Raw genomic sequence first — 20,372 nt, forward strand, 5'->3', positions numbered from 1 at the left:
GTTTTTTTTTTTTTTTCCAAATTCTCGACAGAAGAAAGTTTACAGAATAAACGGATCAAAAGTGAAAAGTGATCCGACTTATGCTTTTATTGCCTGGCAGACAAAGTAGATTCAAAAGTATGACTTTTGAAACCTTGTACTTCTGCTCTGACACCAGAAGAGACAAAATTACTTGGTTTATCCATATTCGTGTGTTTAATCTTGGTAGATACAGTCTATGAGCACCATTGGCGATCCACCCTAACGGTTCACTACCTTTTCTGTCTGCTTCCGGCACTACTGTATCCACAGACTACTTCCCGCGTAAGATTCACCAGAGCTGACACCAGGGGGCAATAGCTGCTCTACCATCACGGAAAGTGTGTAAATAAATAACCACAACGAATAATACCTGAAAATAATACTCTTCAAACACAATAGGCCACATCAAAAAATATGTAACCAAATGGTAACAAAAACTCGTTAAGGGTTAAAAATTAATCAGCAGCTCTTGTGGTTTATACTATAATTAAATATATTATTATTCTAGTGGATAAATGTTATGCAAAATATTTCAAATAACATGAAAATACTGATTTATTTCTAATCCATTTGTATATGTTAATGTAACCGATTCTTGCAAATGTACAGACTACAAAAACCAATTTTCAATTCATTTAGTAGAAATTCCAAACGTACGATACGACACAAAGAACCGAAAATACAAAACGTATACAAGCAGTGGTCATTATTACTCTTTCAAATTAAAGGAAACAAAAAACAATACAATGTGTTTTTAAATAATGTTTTTGTTTCCATTTACAAGTGTGTTCATTTCCAAATAATATTATATATTAATTACATTTGCATAATTGTTTCAAATGTTTATATTGATGCTTGAAAGCACAAATGGCGATAACATGGGATTCAGGTATTAAATCTTGAGTGTCATTTCCTAATATAGTCGACAAAAAGAAAATAAAAAATATTTTAGATATTACTGACTACACATTATTTACAGGTGTTTGAACAGTCTTTCTTTTTCAGACTTGTTTTAAGTTTAACAATATTTCATTGGTGGTGACGCTTAGAAGCACAGTACATGTATAAATTATTATTAGTACTATTATTTTGCGAACATACGACGTGAGAAGGAGGATATTAACACTGCACATTCAGTCACTGATTCATTCATTCCTTCATTCATTTTTATCCCCTGAGTCTTCGCTCGCCTCCGCCGCCTGAGCGTTCTTTTTAGCGTCAGGAACCCAGAGTCCCGAATCAATACAACGTTTCATGTGATACCGTGCTTCTTCTTCATCCATCTTTGAAATTACTTCCTGAAGCATTGGGATGTCCTGGACCTCGAAACACTTCTTCATTTCCTGCAAACAGAATTTAATCTTTGTAATATTGACAATTCATATTATACAAAATATTAACTTACTTTCTTGTGTCCTACTTGTGATTACTGGAATGCCGTAATTCCGAATTATATTGAAAACTACATTATTGGATCGTCCTGAAACTTTCCGTGCATCTAAGAATTAATTTTTGCGTCTTAAATTTATTCGACTACTGTTAATATCAACAAAGTACAACGTGGCTCAACTGTCAGTTTACCGTACTCTCGGAAAGAATGAATTTATCATACTTGTTGTAAGGAAATGTGTCTGTATTTATTGCTGAAGAAAAGTACAAGAACCACACTCAACCGTACATGGTGCTCGACATGTTTCCCATTATTTGCAATAGTTCTAAGCAGGGGTGATACACAGATTCATATATTTCTGATAATAAACCTTTGTTTCTGTTACCTTCGTCAAAACCTCTTTCAATATTTTGTCACAAATCATTTAAAATTTGTGGCTGCGTAAACGGCATTCTTAATTATACCACATAAGGCGAAGTCACAAGGTATAGAACAGTACGAGCGAGGAGGCCAGTCGACCCTCATAGAAAATTTCAATTGTTAGGAAAATCTTTTTTTTTTTTTTCTCACGAAATGTAACTGGATGCTACAGGATAATGTGAGAACAAATTTATGTTCCACAGTGCCTCACCGTACTTCACGGTTTCTGTTGCATTTTTTATTTTCGTGAATGGCTCGAGCGCTGCGCGACATTGGACTGGCATCGCTCATGCGATTTTATAGCCTGTAATTTCGAATTATGCGGTATAGTTAAGGATGCAGTTATATTCGAAGACCTGATTACATACATAATTTTGTCTCTGACTATACCAGGCAACTTAAGGAAAAATGCAGTTTAATATTATTTTTCTATGCTAAAAAAAAAAAAAAAAAAAAAAAAAAAAAAAAAAAAAAAAAACCTCTTTATGTATGTTGAACACTGATGACTGAGAAACCGATTCCCTTTAGTCGTCGTAGCCAACAAAACAAAGCATCTTTTCATTCCAATTATATTTTTATCGCATCAGGTGTAACCAAGACGGACACGGACCAGTCGACAATACAGCTAATCGAAATTTATTTGAACTAAAACATTCTTATATGTACGGTGTTTATGAATATTCAATTTTTTTGGACATTTTTATGTAGTGAATAAGCAACATTTCACATGCTTGAGAAACCATATAATCATCGATCGTCTCATGAAACGTAGTTCTCCGATGAGAACTGAGAAAATCAATATTGCTGACACTGAATATTTTACTTACAAGCGAACATCTTATATTGATAGTAGCATTGCCCAATCAAACAATGTGTAATCGATAGAGAAGCGAAGAAAAGTGAGAAATCGGAAGTTTTACGGGCCGACACCCAGAAACACAGGAGATACAGATGAAATAATCTAGAATCGTATGAAGATAGCAATGCAAAAGATACACTGACACAGAAAGAACTTCAAAATGATTAAAGCAATCAAAATGACATTTATACAACAGTATAGTAAACAAATATTGTAACAACAGACATGTTCAATAACATCATATGTAATGCAGTGTTCCCAACTGAGCACAAAATGAAGATTTGTTAAATGGCACGGAACACAAATTATAACATGTATAAAATCTAACTATGGGTATGGCTCTATAAGTATGGTTCTACACATGATCATTCAAAGTCATTCGCCTGTTTGAACAAATCATTTGTGCCACTTTTTGCACGTTTTCATCTGTTTTTGAAGTCGAAGGACGTCTCGATTGCTCGTTGCTCGATTTCAACCGACTCCATGCCCCGTTTGAATCACTCATACCACTTGTAAACAGTCTTCAACACCACCGCTTCATCGCCAAACACTGATTTTGACATTTCGTGACCTTGTTTGGCAGTTTTTTGCAGCTTAGAACAAAATTTAATATTAGTGCGCGACACACACTCTTAACACGTCCTCACTCTTCTGCCTCTGGAAGCCAACTAACATGTCACAACTCGTTCAAACTCGACATTGACTGTACCAAAGGTTTAGGCTACCGGGCTTACTAGTTAAAATGGATACAGCATCGATAGATGGGACTGTGCAACTACATTCACTGTACTTTTCGATCACACCTTGTACAACAGCAAAACTGTCATCAGAAACTACGACATTTCATCCTGATCGCAGTATTATTTCTAATATATTCAAAACTCTTTATTACTTTCGAAATATAAAAATGTTATTATTTTGAAGTATACTTTTACAAACCAAGCTAACCAAATTTATTGGGTATTTTTCAAACCTTAAATATAATTTTGCATTGTTTCCGGCCACAACGATATACTTATATACAAATTATAACAATGCGTCATACATTTTAATTTGTATTCGTGTAATAACGATGCTACTATAGTATAATGCAACACGTACCTCTGGAAGGGTCTCAAACACTTCCACTGGGTCGAGTCCCCCTGGTCCTAGGCGCGCCTGTCTCTCTTCTTCTTCGGCTTCTCTCAGCGCTTCTTCTACCTTCTCTTTGGCGCGCTTACGAATTCTCTCCTTAAACGCGCGTAACTCGTCTTCGAATGCATTCCTATATTCAGCTTCGGCTACTTGGATTCTGAAACAGAAAAATATATGAAATGCAAGGCTACCTAAAATGAAATATTATGTGAAAAATTGAGAAAACGACTGCTTTTTCTCACATCACATTTCTATGAGAGAGCACACTGAAATATGACACTTTCCACATAGTACAAGAGGCTATCAACTGAAACCCGTTCGTTCCATGTATTATTGGTATAGTGTGTAGGAGCATATTGTTTATTTAATAGTGTGTAATGGCTAACGTCCCTGTGTGTTGGGTGTAGGAATCTTGTTGATACGTGTTGCAGGTATAACAAGTGAAAGATGGCGTTCAAGATCCCCAATCCTCTCAAACAGGACCAGCGCGCCGTCATCCAGTTTCTGAATGCCGAAGGTTATCAACCAGCTGAAGTGTTCCGGAGTATGAAAGACGTGTATGGTGGTGCATGCGTCTCCAAAACAACAGTGGTGGACTGGGCCAGAATGTTTCGGAAGGGGCGTGAGCAAACCACTGATTATCCCCGTCCTGTGCAGGATTTGTTTCAACGATTCAAGTGGGAAATGTTACGACACCCGCCCTACAGCCCTGACCTTTCACATTTTTGGACCTCTAAAGAAGGCATTGAAAGGTCACAGAGTTCAGTCTGATGCTGAAGTTCAGGACGATGTGTGTGATTGGTTTGATAGTCAGCCGTCCAAATTTTACATGGAGGACATTTGTAAGTTAGTGACACAGCGGGACAAGTGCCTCAACGCTCACGGTGACTTCTTCTGAACAATATTTTTACTGCACGCTAACCATAGACGCCTCTCGATAGTGTACAAATTTCCGCACGAAATAAAATTTATTTCATGAATTATGACCACTGAACGGGTTTCAGTTGATCGCCCCTTTTATGCAAAATGTACTTCAAGCAAAAAGTTTGGAGAATACGAGTATTTTACACAGCAATGAAACGATGTTGTGTAGACCTTATTACATCATACAAAAGAATTTATATATACCGGGTAATTACAAATGATTGACCCGATTTCATGAATTTACTGTAGCTTTATTATTGGGACAAATTATCACAAAACTTTGCAGAAACTCAAAGCTTTCTTTTGAGTTATAGGTTCGCTTCTCATTTTGGCCACGAGAGCGCAGTAGTGAGCATTTATTCACGATAGCGACAGGCGCAGAGAAAGCCAGTGTTATACTCGAGTTTCATTCACATCATTATGTCCTAAGAGTGCAAAGACATTTCCAAACGAAATTCAACGAAGATCCATCAACTGCCAACTTCATTCGGTGATGGTATTAACAGTTTACAGGTTCAGGATATTTCTGTAAGGGAAAATCAAATGGTCGGCCTACAGTGACTGAAAAAATGGTTGAGGGCGTGTGAGTGAGTTTCACACGAAGTCCACAGAAGTTGACGAACACAACAAGCAGAGAGCTGAATATTTCACAACCTACCGTTTGGAAGATCTTACGTAAACGATTAAAGCAGAAGCCTTATCTACAAACCCTGACGCCTGATGACAAAGTCAGACGCTTTGAATCTCCGGCATAGTTGCAACAGCTTATGGAAGAACTTGGTTTTCGACTTGATATTTACAGAATTGCTAGAGGGGCACATATAGAGCACTTGTGATATAACACTAAAACACCTTTTGAGTTTTTCAATACGTCTGCAAAGTTTTGTAACAATATGGCCAAATAATAAAGGTATAGTGAATTTATGAAATCGAGTCATCATTTGTAATAACCCTGTACAATCTTAGTAATTACAATTATATACTATACAGTAAACTCTCCCTTAAGGGACATCTCATAATACGGACGAATTCTTTGTCCCGGCAAAAATGTATGTATTATTACTACGCGAGAGATTCTCCTTTTTACGGACACCAGCAGTCATTTTTTACTTCCATGATTTTAATAACCTCTTCACAATGGACAGGAATTATTCTAAACTGAGAAGCACTTAGCACACAAAATACTTTCTGCAATTTGAAAATAAATCTTCAATTAATCCCTTTAACTGATCCACTAGTTACAAGCAAATTTCAATCAGAATATATAAATTTCTGGGCATTCGGCATCTATGGCCTTTTAAACCCGTCACGTATGAGGAATTATGTCCTTTGGTAATCACACTACTCGAGGAAGTGGGGAAAGAATAACCGAACAGAGAAGGAATGAAACGACCAGAGACTCCGACATTTCCGTACTGAAAATTAGAAAAATCCAGGCAAAACCTCACTGAAGATGGTTGGCCTGAAAATCGAATGTCCCCACCAGAAATCGAACTTAGGACCGCTGGAATAAGAAACTAGCGTCCGCAAGATTATACGCCAGACAATAATAATGTATCACTTCCATCTACACTCCAAACGAATCCCAATTTTGTTCAGCTCTCCCACCTTCCTCGGTAGCAGATTCCTCTTCTTTTAGTAGCCCGCCCCAATCTTTATTTCAGCAACAAATGTTTGTTCTTATTATTGCAGAAAAATTACCTCTACATCTTGTGATGTTTCTGCTGTTCCCGCCCTTTAATCTTTCCAGCCAAGTAGAGAACAATGCTGCCAGAAAGTATGCGTTCATTTCAATGAGAAAGTATGTAAACTTTCTCGATTAATACTGTCCGTACATGAAGATGGAACTTGTAGTTTATAAATTACTATTTTACTATAGTTGTGTTTTTATATATATATATAATGGTCAGAAAGTAACACTTTAATCTCCATTGTGGCTCAGTAATGATAAGCACTAGAGAAATTCAATTTTGCAGGCAGGATTGGTCGTTTACTATATAACATATCTGTATTTCATAATGCTGCAGGTAAGCGAACATGGGTGATCAACGGGAAACCCTACTACGCTAACGTGCAGTAATCTAATTCCTCTACAAATCCGAGGATAACTCAGAACATTGATTCACAGTAAGCTATTGTTAGTCTATGGAAACAACATAATAAATCGAAGTAATGTGTGTCAATGGCTTGAGAGATTTCGGCGCGCGGTGATTACAGTATCTAGAAGCAGCCACGGTCAGGTAAAACGTCAACCGTTACAACCGATGAAAATGCACTGCAGTCATTCAGGAATTCATCCAAAAAGACAGATGCATCACCATGAGAGAGATCATGAAGCATAGAGGTGACAAAAAGATCTGTGTTAACACTAAAATTCGGATTAAAAAAAGAAGTTTGCTAGCTTATAAATCAGGAAGAAGGTGTGTGATGAAACCTGGACCTTTCGGGCCAGATAAATGTTACACTTATTAGCTTTAAAATATATTTAAAAACATCTCAATTACTTAACTCGTGAATCAAGCTAGTTTCATTTCACAGTATGAAACTACGGTGGACTTTCAAACTATGCAAATTCAATACTGGAACGGAAGCAGCACATCAATCATTGGCACCGATCCTGATCCCACCCACTCCCAGATTGCTTGCCGCCCCAGAATCTGGATATATGACAATGAAACACACGTACTTGAATGTGGTTCTCAATGTTGTAGAGATCGGTGCCGCTAGCATCTATAAATAAAAGCGATAAGATTAGAGATAGCGCCCGTTCCTCGGACGCGCTTAATGCATATCGAAAAGCCTCTGTTTTTGCTCAATGAAGAGCAGTATTGAAATCAGAAGTATCATAGTAAATTTTTTACCATTTTCAGTTTTAGTAGAAACCTGTTAATGAAGATAATATCTTTTCTTGAAACGCTGAATCAATTTAAAAAAATCGATTTCCGCATGTTACCGTTTTTGTTCTATGACGACCAGCGTTGAAACCGGGAATGGTTAAATTTTACTACTTCTAATTTGAACAGATGGTTAACAGATAAAATGGAATCTATTCCTAGGGCGCCGATCTATTCCTAAAAAGCTGCTTCTTGATATCTCTTATTGTTTTGGCTTTGATACCTATCAAGAGAGGGACATAACCGTTCTATAAAACATCCAATATTTATCCATAGCACAGTTTCGAAGTAACTTAAAAACCATAAGTATAAGAAGAAGTAAATGAAGGCAGACATTAAAATAAATAAATAAATAACCAATTCCATGTGATTTCTACTACAGAGACGAAGAATATGATAGGAATATTATCGGTGCGTGATTACCTAGTAAAGAACGATGATACACATGCTCGTGGATCTACGTCTAGTTGCTTTGATAATTCCAGAATGTACTGCATACATATGCATTGATGAGATACATGTTCCATGAGGTCATGTTTCTGAAAAGAAAAGAACAATGACATGTAAAGAACAAACATATAATAATAAAAAATATCTAATTTACAACTTATTATATATATATGGTCACCCATCATAATACAATATGCACCAACGAGTCTCTCTTTGAGAGAAGTTCTATGATCCATTTAACAACTTCTGCTATAATGGGAGTCTTTAACACCACCCTGAAGCATCCAAGTAAAAAGCAATCGCTAACAATCATTTTACTTACAAGTAACGCCTTGCACTTCGTAACTTTCGGCTCTCCCCTGCAGTCTTGGTCACGGAGGTTAAACACAGAAAAAAATAAGAAACACCAAAAAAGAAAATAGAACGGACTCATCAGGGTCGAACAATGCAAAAACCACTTTGTCCAAGCTGCTGGTCACCCATCTAACACCTGTAACATGGCGGATTCAATTTGTTTCTTTTATTTTGTACTGGAAGGTTGTCAGCTCATTTTGGTATTTTATTTTTATGCCAATGCTGTTTGTATTTCTCAATTATTTCCGCCTCCCATTCATACTCAACCAATCCTTATCAAAATTCAACTTTGGATTTGTTAAGCAAATCAACAAATTTTCGAAAACAAGTCTCTCTGTTTCATTTTTTGCCCAAAGAAAACTATTGAACCATCAATGCTGCATAGTGTTTCTTTCGAATGTTTAAAATTTCTCTACAATGTTATTTTCTTTCTAAGATGGATTTCTGCTCCTGTGTTTAACCTTCGTAACCAAGACTCCAGGAAAGAACCTATAATAGTTTACTACTTCCCAGTCCTTGGAAAAAGAAGCTGAATAACTCAGACTCAGCTATTTTGGTAACCTTAAAATTGCGATCTGGCCTATAAGAGTAGTAATTATTATATATTTCAGTCAAGGTAATCTTTGTTCGGGAACCCAGTATGTTAAAAGGAAAGGGGGGGGGGGGGATGAACGAATACCCTGAGTAGTCGGAAAATTGGACATTTTTAATGCTCGTAATACAGAGGAAAACACTATCGATGTAAATTTTACACGTGGAAAGGCTAAGATTGTCTTCTCTCCGAAGCGCTAAATGTCGTACATATAACGATGTAGGAAGTGCATGGAATGTGAACCACCATATAAAAGAAATTCGGATACGTTACCTGGATACTAAATATTTCTTGTATATTTCCAGGAAAACAATATGTGAAAATATAACACAAACATTTGCATTTAGCACGATATTAAGATTATGAATGATTGTATCATTTTATAATGCCCTTTTAGCAGTATTCTCACACTTCGAATCACTCAAATACACTGATAATTACTTAATGTACTTAAGTGGGGGAAGAACATAATTTAGGGAGTTACTGGCGCCAAGGGATTGGGAATTATCCAAGACTGCAATGAATTCCACCCCCTGCCATGATGATTCTACTAACCTTCCATGCGCCTTGAAGATAAGCGGCTGGACTACCAGATTTTTGGTACTTATCGTAACCGGACCATGACAAAGCCTACATTTTAGCATGTTAACTTTGATTAAAATACATATCCTAAGGAGAGGAGCGGGGGTATCAACACTTATGTGCAAAATTACGTATTTCACGATTCTTTCAACTTCCGAAAATGAAACTAGGTACATAAATTCTTCATTTAAAACAAGAAAACATGAGTGGATCCTGGTCTATCACTTTTTTCACAAGGACGAGAGAAGGGGGTTGACAAGTAAAAATAACCGGAAACAACCGATATTCATGTCCAATCTACAGTTTTCGGGATCGCTGATATATAGTGACTCTTCCAATATTGGTGAAGGCCCTAGTTCAGTCCCATCGGTATGGGGTGCATGGGAAGAGTAACATGTAAAAATAATAGAAACCAACCAATGTTAGTGTCCAATCTATGGTAAGACCAAATTCACACCCATGCATATCCTAAGGGTAAGAAGAGTCCAAATACTTTAAAAAAAAAAAAAAAAAAAAAAAAAAAAAACTCTTTTCCCCACATTTCAGCTAGTATATATATATATAAAGAAGATTAAAAAAAAAACCTGAGCAGTATGTAGTATATTACATTTGGCTTCAACCCTATAGCAGCTCCTCAATTCCGAGTCGCTAGCAGTTGAATTTACAAGCTGAAATGAAAATTTTGGTTTGGTCTTTCGTTTTCGTATTTGCAGCCCCCAGACACCATTCAAGCCAAGAGGATGTTGACAGAACCCTGAGAAAGAGCTTTTTAAAGTGCACTTCTTCATCTGATTATTACACTCTCATTATAATTATACTCATGTAGTCCTACAACTTTACAACAACGTACCATTGTGTACCCTATACCCGCTTCATAAGGGATTAATGGGTTGAATCTCGTCGAGGCAGGTGTGGAAATGTGTTACAACGTGTTTTCAAGAAAACCGTGGTGTTTCGTACAATCGAGTCGTTTTTTTTTTCTTTCTTTTTTTCCTCCCAGTTAGACATAGCTTCGATAATGTAAATCTCAGCACTTAAAAACGAAAAACCAGGCCAACCAAAAAATTGACGCATCTCATATCAATGTACCTCTTCCATTTCTAAGTTGATACACCAGATAACCAGGTAGTTGGCAGTGTCCTCACACACAAGTTGAGGATGTTCCTGCAGGAATCGACGGCTGTCGTCATATCGCCTCAACATGCCGTACTTTTTCAGTGCTGGCTCATTCTCTTTTATGAACTGCTTCATCCTCCTCTCCCGCTCCTCTTCTGACATTTCATCGCTTTTCTGTCGCGGAGGCGCTTTGTTAATTACAGTCTTTGTGAAGCCTGGGTTGCTAATTGTATCCACGTTCCATGGAGTGAACTGCAACAGACAAGAGAAAAATAACGTAATAATACGGATTACAATACAAAATATCAATTACAAAATAAAGAAAGTTATCCATACCAATCTTTCCTTGAAAGAAAGTTATCCATACCAATCCTCCTTGAATTACCAAGTACACTAATCCACAAATGCAGGAGAAACTACACACATCTGAAATTGGACGCGATATACAAAATGGCCCATATACATAAAAGGAAAGCTGTAGAAGATCTCTGCTATACGGACATACGGTGTTTGATGTGCACACATATTTAGCCTATATTCCAATTCACTCCACACATGCACCAGCATATCTTCAATTAACTTTTGCCATTCCTAGCTATATTCACTCAGATGAGTTAGATTCTTAAGCAGTGGTCACATTGTGGCTGAGGACAAATAAGTGGTGACTCATCACCATAAGTAGATATCTATCTCTCTTTCCTTGCACAAACAAGAAATGAAAGTAGATCTTTTGATAGAACAAAAATATGTAACTTGCATGGAAGTATTCTAATGTACAGGGTAGGTGGAAAGTCACTATTTGATTTTAATTAGCCGTAAATCTATCATTTTTAATGAATTCTCAAAATTATTGCTTTATATTATTGTACGTTCCCTAAAAACCAGGAACTCAAAAGCACCAGGATCAGTGTGAGTGATCAACGAAGATAACGGAGAAACTGACGTTTCGTTTTTAAGGAAACTCTCAGGAGCATTTCTTACACACAAGATTAATACAGTTCTCCAATTCTTCGAAACTGTGTAGTTTTGTGCAGTATATTTCATCCTTGGCCCGTCATTCATGTCCTCTTCAGCTCAACCAACGCACCAAGAAATATGGTTCACTCCTTCTTTCATCTGCTACAGATATCATTAATTCTGTATAACAATTTGTGATCGTGCTAGGATGAAGTGTAACATGAGATTCATAAACAGTTCGCCACTATTGCTGCACAAGGACTACAGATTTCCACACTTAGAAACGAAAAGCTATCTTAACGAAGCCCTACAATGTCAGTTCCTCCACCACCTTTATTAGTCACTCAGTCACGATAGATGTAACTGATGTTGTACTCCTAGTTTTTCAAATAACCCAGAATAACATAAAACAACAATTTAAAGAATTTATTAAAAAAATTCACAAAACCACGGCAATTTAAAATCAGATAGTGGCTTCCTACCCACACTGTACAACATATTCCAACTAAAACATTTTCTTAACTGTTTTGGTAATTCTGACAAAACTGCCAGCGAAAATTCGACGATTCACATGTTTGCATGAACTTGACAACATGATACCTTTTAAGTTAATTGATATATGTCTGCAACTTAAAAGAGATTTTCTTCAAGCTACACCAAACTGTACTCAAATCGATTGACACATTCACCAAGTTACAGCATATAGAATATAAATTATACGTGTGAATAGCTACTTTAGTCAGAAACTGTATACCCCATGCTAACACCTGTTATCTACGGGACAAGTATTAATTCGAAACTATTTCGAAAGTATCAATTCCTTTCTGAATCCTATATTGAGGAATAAGTACAGATAGGATAACCGTTAAGTGTTACACGAAAAACAACTGACTGGTGAATACCAAAGAGTTTCAATGGTGAACAAGTTCACAACAATGTCTGTGTATATTTGTTTTAATGCTGGAAACTCTCATAAATCTCACTAAAAATTTATCAACAGTGTGTTTCAACTGAACGATAACACGTTTTTCTATGAGCGTTAGAACTATCGACGATTCAAATTGTATTGACATACTTTTGGCCACATCCTCGAGTTCCGTTTGCCGCGGTCGTAGTAGTTCGAAATTCCTCTACTAGGTGGTAGAGTGGTAAGTTGGCAAGTAGTTGCCTGCAATGCAAATCAAGTATTTTGCATTCAACAATTTCACGTTAGTTACTCTGTTGTGAGTGCACAACTAAGTTTCATTCAAAAATTCTCATGACAATGAAAACTTTATTTAAAAACTGGACGAAGCCCATTGCCACTTGCGCATGACAATATCTTCATCTTCCCTTTAGACCTTTAAAAATTAAACATATTCACTTTTGGTAATTTTCCTGTGGGTTAGTTCCGAAGAGCTACAATCATGCCAAATTTAATCTTTCCACGTCAACAGGAAATACCCGTTATTTTATGTCAGTGAGTCAGTTCATGTAATTTTATATATAGTTAGTATTAGGATTGAAGTTCTGCCTACCGAGGGAAATACAGCAAAATTGAAGTTCTTCCCTACCTTTTCTTTCTTTGACAATTCTTCTTCCTTCTTCTTAAGTTCCTCCGACTCTTTCTCCAATTCCTGGAGAGCTTTTTTCAATTCTGAAAGGTCGCCACCAACTTTCTCTTTCGCTGCTAGTTTATCCTTTGTTTCTTTGAGCTTCTTAGCATTGCTGAGGAAAATAAAAACATAAATACATGTAACATCAATCTAAAGCCAACCTATTTATAACATTATCAAAAGACGTAATATCGAGAGAGAGAGAGAGAGAGAGAGAGAGAGAGAGAGAGAGAGAGAGAGAGAGGGGGGGGGAGGGTTGAACAAAGGAATTCCAATGTTAGCATACAAAACCAAACTGCAAATCATTGGCAAATAGATCCTGCCTACAAGACATGATAATATGAAAAGAAAAGTTATAAAAAGGTTTCTTAACAAGACTGTGTCACGTTTTATTTTATCATTCACTCATTATCGTAAAACAGATCTAATTTGTAATTTCTAAAAGGAATACAAAATAAATCAGAAAAGAGTAAAAAGGAAATAAAGATACGCGATTATTCTAAATTTAATTTTACATTGCATAGAAACGATTTCTTTTCGCGTCTCATGCAATTAGCTTGCAATAATTCAACATTAGCCGGAAGCAAACATGCAGATAGAGCAGAATAGAAAAAAAAAAAAACACACAACGAAACTGCAGACATAAGATGGAAACACACTGAAGAGAACGTTCTCATCACAGGCAATTGATTTGCTGAGATAGGGACGCCAGATCCTTCGAACAACGCCGAGCGAACTTACAAATAGAAGCAAGGACTTGTAATACTAAGCCTTTTTCCTCGGTATTTCAAACTCGCAACACCTCTGTGCGCGAGCTACTCCGCTTTGTGTTATTTTGTTATCCAAACATATACGAATCTGAAGAAGAAAATACCTAAAATGATAAAAGGACTATCATAGACTTTTAGGATACTTTAGATCCTTAGAAGACACCCTCGTGGTCCTCCCAAAAGAGGGAAAATCATCGAAAACTTCGTCCATACCCAAAAGAAGGAAGAGATAATTGCCTAGCAGTCTACGATGCTGGAGTCCAGATTCATAAGTGGTCGTCGCCCAGAGTTAATCTCCAATCAATCTAGATGCTTGATGGACTAAAAACCTTCCCACTTCATTTTTCGGACTAGTGTCACTTAACAACCTTCAGGAACTGTGTATTAGTGAAGTGCTAGTGTGTGTGTTAATACAGACTACTACGAACTGGAATGGTTGGAACCAAAGCCGTAAGTAGTATTCATTTATTGGCAAATCCGAGTCAGTTGCAGTTTCTATACATACATTCTCCATCCTGCTCTCATATCTGAATGTTTCCTTTTAGGCTGTGTTGTTTCCAATCCAACACCAACCCAAAAATCTATCGGGAATTAAATTTCAAATTAGATTCGTTTTAAGAAACAAAGGCACTCGCATTAAAGCCTCACACATTGCCTTTGCTGTGAATGAATATTTCCTTTCTGCTCGCACATTTCCTCCTCGAAACTGTGTACCTTTTCATTCACCCAGAATGCTCTCCCAATAACTTAAAAATGAAGATACGTTCTAGGTTGAAGGCACGGAAACCTCATCTAGACAAGAACGTTTAATGTGCGCTGTGCCCTGAGACCAGGTAAGACTCAGGAGCATATGCACACAACGTGGTGCCGAAACCCGCTCGTACACTTGTGGCCACTGGCTCACAACGTGGTGCCGAAACCCGCTCGTACACTTGTGGCCGCTGGCGCACAACGTGGTGCCGAAACCCGCTTGTACACTTGTGGCCGCTGGCTCACAACGTGGTGCCGAAACCCGCTCGCACCCTTGAGGCCGCTGGCTCACAACGTGGTGCCGAAACCCGTTCGCACACTTGAGGCCGCTGGCTCACATCGTGATCCCGAAACCCGGTCTACTCACAACGTGATGCCAAAACCCGATTTACACGAACCGTGGTGCCGACAACCTCTCTTCTACCGCTAGGAATTGAACCCGTGGTCCTTCGCTCACAACGTGGTGCCGCACCCCGCTCGTACCCTTGTGGCCACAGGCTCACAACGTATTGCCCGAAACCCGCTTTTCCCGTAGTGGTCCTGCGGACAAACAACGTGATGCTGAACCCGATTTATCCACAACGTGGTACCCGTGCTTTGTATGCACCTTACTTTTGTAATGCCATTCGTACCTAGGGTCTTTAGTATACTTTTACGGCTCTTCGCCTTTACGAATATTCGACTTGTTTATGGCTGAACATCAGAGTGTTTCTTTTACTAGAACGACGCACTCCCAATGCTCTTGGATTTTGTGGCCTGGGTTCCCCGTTCATTCCCCGCCAGGGCACGAGTCCGAACCCGCTCAACTTTTTGGTCGTTGTCGCCCTTACGCCCTAAACGTGGTTTTGTGCGAGGTTCTGATACTTCGTTATCATGCCCCCCCCCCTGGATCCCCTTTTCTTGGCCGCACTAGCTTTTCTATGGATAACTCGTCTCGAGTTCGACGTCCGCGTACGTACTATTTTTGTGGTGTCTGTACTTCTCCAGGTTTTCACTGAACTAAGGACCATGTTTAATACGTTATCCGTAGACAGACCATTATAGTTAGCGTAAGTTTTATCGCGATTGTTTACTATGCCATATTCATGCTGTCTAACCCATATCCTGCAATTCTCTCGTTTTGTCGTGTCAGCTTCAGCTGAGTTACGTGCAGACGCATAGACTTTTACTTGCTTTAGGTGAATAACCTCCTTATCATCATGAAGCATGTCATCTTGCTTGTTTGTGTAATTGTCTTCATGGTTACTGATGGTAGTTCTTTCTCAGTCCCGCTGTCCGCGCAGTATCGCTATACCTTGGCTGGTTTGTTGTTTACGTCTTTGTTGGATGTACACATTATTAAACGCTCTCACAATAGACCGTTTTATACGAACATGTCAGCAATACAAGGTTTGACCCAATTTCTCCCTTATGACAATTTTACTACCCTTATGGCTGGTTCCTTTCTTTTAGAATCGAGAACCCCCTTGGACGTTAATCATACCGTCATTCCTGTTGTAATGCCCAATTTCAACTTTTCCGCTAATTTTGACGAGTTTACAGTGAAATTGGATCTTTTAAGTTACGAACTTAGTAACTTGTCAGTTAATAGTCAATTACCAACTTGGTCCAACTCTACGATCGTTACTTATCCCGCTTTATCATTGGCATTCATTTTCATAGCCATTTTAGCAGGTTTGTTGGTCTATGCATTTATTCGCATTCGTTCCATCACTGTCGACCTTCTTCAAGTTATGAAGACTTATAATGAATCACATCCTATGGTGGAATCGCGCGATGTTGAAGCACAATAATATCTTTCAGAATGTTCATAACCGTTCCTCCTAAATTCCCCCTTTTTCTTATTGGCTTCGTAAGACTTGATTCTGTGGTGGATAGATAACCCTTCTTTGGTACCACAATGCTAGCCCAAACTGTTCCTTCAGTTTTGGAGGTGAACCTTGGATTTCCCACCCATTGTGGCGTTCCAAAACCGTTCCCGCTTGCCAAGCAAGGTTCCATTTCGAGTGTTCTCTCTTACCCACATTCGTAGTCTTTCTTAGGTTTGGTCTGGTTTTCTTCGTAACGACATGGCGGTTATTCGAAAAGGTTCTTAATTCCGTTATCTACAGGTTCAGCTGAAAACATTTCCATGAGAGGTTAACATACTTTGTTCAACGACATGGCCGGTTACTTTTGTCTTTAAATCATCTCTAGTTGTACACTTTCGAATGCTTGGTCATTCTCGTGTAGGGTGATTTTATTTAGACAATTCTTATACCAGGTTCAGCTCGTGGATTTTTCGGAGGTTTTCCTACTCGTAGGTTATACGACATGACCGTAGGGAATTTACCATTTCGTTTATAACACGTTCAGCCACGTTAGTATGGAGGTACATCGTTCACATTTCGTAGTGAGGGTATTCAGGCTTACTCTTGGTTGTTCCTCTTTTCAAATACTTTGTGGATGTTACGAAACTATTCAGATCATACCCCTATTTTTTTTGAAACTCATTTCGATTGATTTTTTTTCGCGTTCATTTTCAATTCTTCCGATTTTTTAATTGTTCCGACTGACGTTCTTTTGAACATTTCGAAATTTACTAGTTCCTTCAGTACCCCGTACTTTTGCCACTGTTTCGAATTTGTTCTTTTCTTTGAGTTTTGTTACTTTGTTTACTTCGAATCACATCATACGCCGTAATCTGTGATCCATTTTTTAACCCATTTATTTTGATCGGTTATGTGCCCCCTTTCTTTATGCGATTCCCCACCTCCTAGGTCGTTTATGTCATCTTTGCGAATCAATTTTTTCGTTATTTTCTTCAGTCACCTGCTTTTATACTTCGTGTTTGGAAGACTTTGGACTATTCAAAATTTGCATTTGGGATATAAATTTCAGAGTGCACTTAGGTTGCCTTGATGGTACCGTGTACGATTTATTCCCCCTTTTGATGTATACCATGCGTGCCCTTTGTCCGCTTTGTATACACTTATACAATTTGTCTTTGTTCTCCATTGTCTTCCTTTCCCGACTTGTTTCGTAATTATCCCATGTGGGAATGACATAGGCACTTGTATTGTATTCTCTGGTAGGAGCAAACTGATCATGTATAGAGGTTCCATTCTCATACTTCAGTTTACTTCGTAAATATATATGTTGTCAGGTTCTTTTCCGTACCTTTCAGCATCCAGATGAATCTTACATGTCATCCTCGTGAGCACTTTAAATAGGAATGACATGGTGATCAGTCTTACTCAAATGCGCGCATCCTTTTGTTAGTACGTATGTGAGTCCTACTATGGCCTTACCGAACACACCTCTAGACTGTATCACGCAAACCGGAAACTCAACTGTGCGAAAGTCTGTTTGTGTATTTCCCGTTTCCTCTCCTTTTGTGCACATCCCCGTTTGCCTATCGGGCTGGTCCTGTAGTCAGACTTTTCTTTCTTCTCCTTTGAGAGACCGGAATACGCAACCCTACATATACGCCAGTTTTGGAAAAAAAAAAAAAAAAAAAAAAAAAAAACAGGCATATGCATAACGTAAACAGGGTGTTAGACACACTCAGTAGTCAATGCACGCCATACAGTAACCTTCCCAATCGACGTCACCGACTTTTGACAAGTCAAACAAGTATGTTGGGAACGCAGTAGTTTCACGACACGTTAACTGAATATTTACCCCTGGTATTTTGAACATACCTACGCAGTCTTCTAGTTTTCGTTGCCAGTAGCTTTAGTTTAAGTTAGGTTAGTTTACAGGGATCGCAACTTCCCGCTAGTCATTTGCTCATGTCATTCTGCTCTGCTTCCACATGTGGATACTCGGATGTACTCGGTGAACTTCGTAGATCCTCGTTCTGTTGTGTTTACGTTGTTTCAGTTCTGGAATTCCGCGGATACATTTGAGTCTGTTTCTGTTGGATACGGATACTCTTTCCTTAAGGATTTTTGTTTGTATCCTTACCTTTTGTTTCCGTTCCGTGTGAATAAGCTTACTCGTCTGTGGTCGTTTCCATTCAGACTCGCTGTCCAATTTGCTATTCTTAGGATTTTGGTTCTTTTGTAAGCATATTCACCAGAAACTCCTATTATATATATATATATTTTAGCTGGCTTTTAGATAAATACATAAGTCTCACAAGGTGCCGACTCAAATAGGTAATCTGCCGTTTTCTACGACCCCTCCTTGAATTTTCCATAACTCTTTTCATGTTTTACGTTTGTTGAAACTATTTAGCGTATTAATTTTTACTTGTTGTTTAGGTTATGATAGGAAAATCGATTCCAAGTTTACGCGTTGTTTATTTACATATACGTTTTAATACTCTTCGTATACGGGAGACTAAAACGTTTGTTACTTTATGCGTTTTATTTGTTTTAGATTTCCTTGGAATCCTTCCCTTCCCCTATCCTTATAATGGGGCTTTAAGGAAACATTTATTTACGCTATATATATGCTTAATTTGTAGCAGCGCATGCTTATCACAGGAAGTTGATTAGATACCCATGTGTGATGATCTGCTTGCTGTTATACACACACACATGTATCGCATCATTTTCTCTCCATGCAGCACTACCGTGCTCCTCCTCTCTTGTATGCAGCGCATGCGCATTTATTTATCTTGTCATATGTTGCCCTTGACACAGTGACGGAGTGGAAACATCTTAGCATTTAAATCCCTCCTCTCCTTATACGAAACTGTAATTTGATTTTGAGGATTCTTGTCTTTAAATGATTACTATTAAGAAATATGTTAGTTCCTCAAACAGACATTGAATCTACTTAATAGAGACTTGATTTTCAGTGCTACAGTAATATACAAAATGACATTGACATTTTGCACTTAACAAGGAATTACTTTTACTCCATTTGTGTAGGATTCGTGTTTTGAGTGTGTTCATGAAACACAGGACTATAGAAGCGAATATGATTTCACTTTATTTACATGTTCTTTTAGTTTGCTTGATTTTAAACTCATTTTGCATTTTATTTTAGTTGGTTATATTCATTATCCATAACTACGTAGTGCTTGCTGAGAATTTAACTATGTACTCATATAATTTTCATTTCAGGTACATTGATTTAACATTTTGTAGTACCTTACGCATATATTTTATGTTCATTTAATGTTTAATTTTCAATTTCCTTTTGATTATTGAATGATACATACATTATGCAATTTTAGGAATTCATTTCCAGATTCATACATTATTATTTTATACAATTTTAATAATTTTCATTACTTTGAGCTTTGATTTTATATTCAATATTTGCATTTATGTTTTGATTTTGATTCTTGTATGTTTATGTCATAGTTAGCCTTGCACTCACTTTACGTGTTTACAGCCTGAATGATATACAGGGCTTTCCATTTTACTTCGCCCTTATTTTGGGTTTAATTTTCACATATATATGTATGTTTCACTTTTGTTTCAAATTCAAGTTTCATTCACTTTGTTATGTTTCAGAAACTCATTTTTTTCGTTTTACTCCGTATTGCATATTTTCAAGTTTTCAATTTTGTATTTGAGAAAATTGCAACTTCGCGGAGGGAGCGTAAAACAGATCTAATTTGTAAT

General features: G+C 37.7%; 1 protein-coding gene across 1 annotated transcript in view; it reads right to left on the reverse strand.

Annotated features, from left to right (window-relative positions):
- Positions 1-558: 558 nt before the first annotated feature.
- The window catches only part of Cdc37 (cell division cycle protein 37), a 33,800-nt gene continuing 13,986 nt past the window's right edge, over positions 559-20,372 (reverse strand). Inside the window, exons 3-7 of the mRNA XM_081752768.1 lie at positions 13,247-13,400; positions 10,710-10,988; positions 8,066-8,181; positions 3,792-3,981; positions 559-1,364 (exon numbers count right to left, since the gene is read on the reverse strand). Of these exons, the coding sequence (XP_081608894.1) occupies positions 1,179-1,364; positions 3,792-3,981; positions 8,066-8,181; positions 10,710-10,988; positions 13,247-13,400 (925 nt within the window). The 3' untranslated portion in view covers positions 559-1,178. The remainder of the gene's footprint in view (positions 1,365-3,791; positions 3,982-8,065; positions 8,182-10,709; positions 10,989-13,246; positions 13,401-20,372) is intronic.

Source organism: Thermobia domestica, chromosome 3, assembly GCF_964235325.1.
Source record: "Thermobia domestica chromosome 3, izTheDome1.hap1.1, whole genome shotgun sequence".
NCBI lineage: Eukaryota > Metazoa > Arthropoda > Insecta > Zygentoma > Lepismatidae > Thermobia > Thermobia domestica.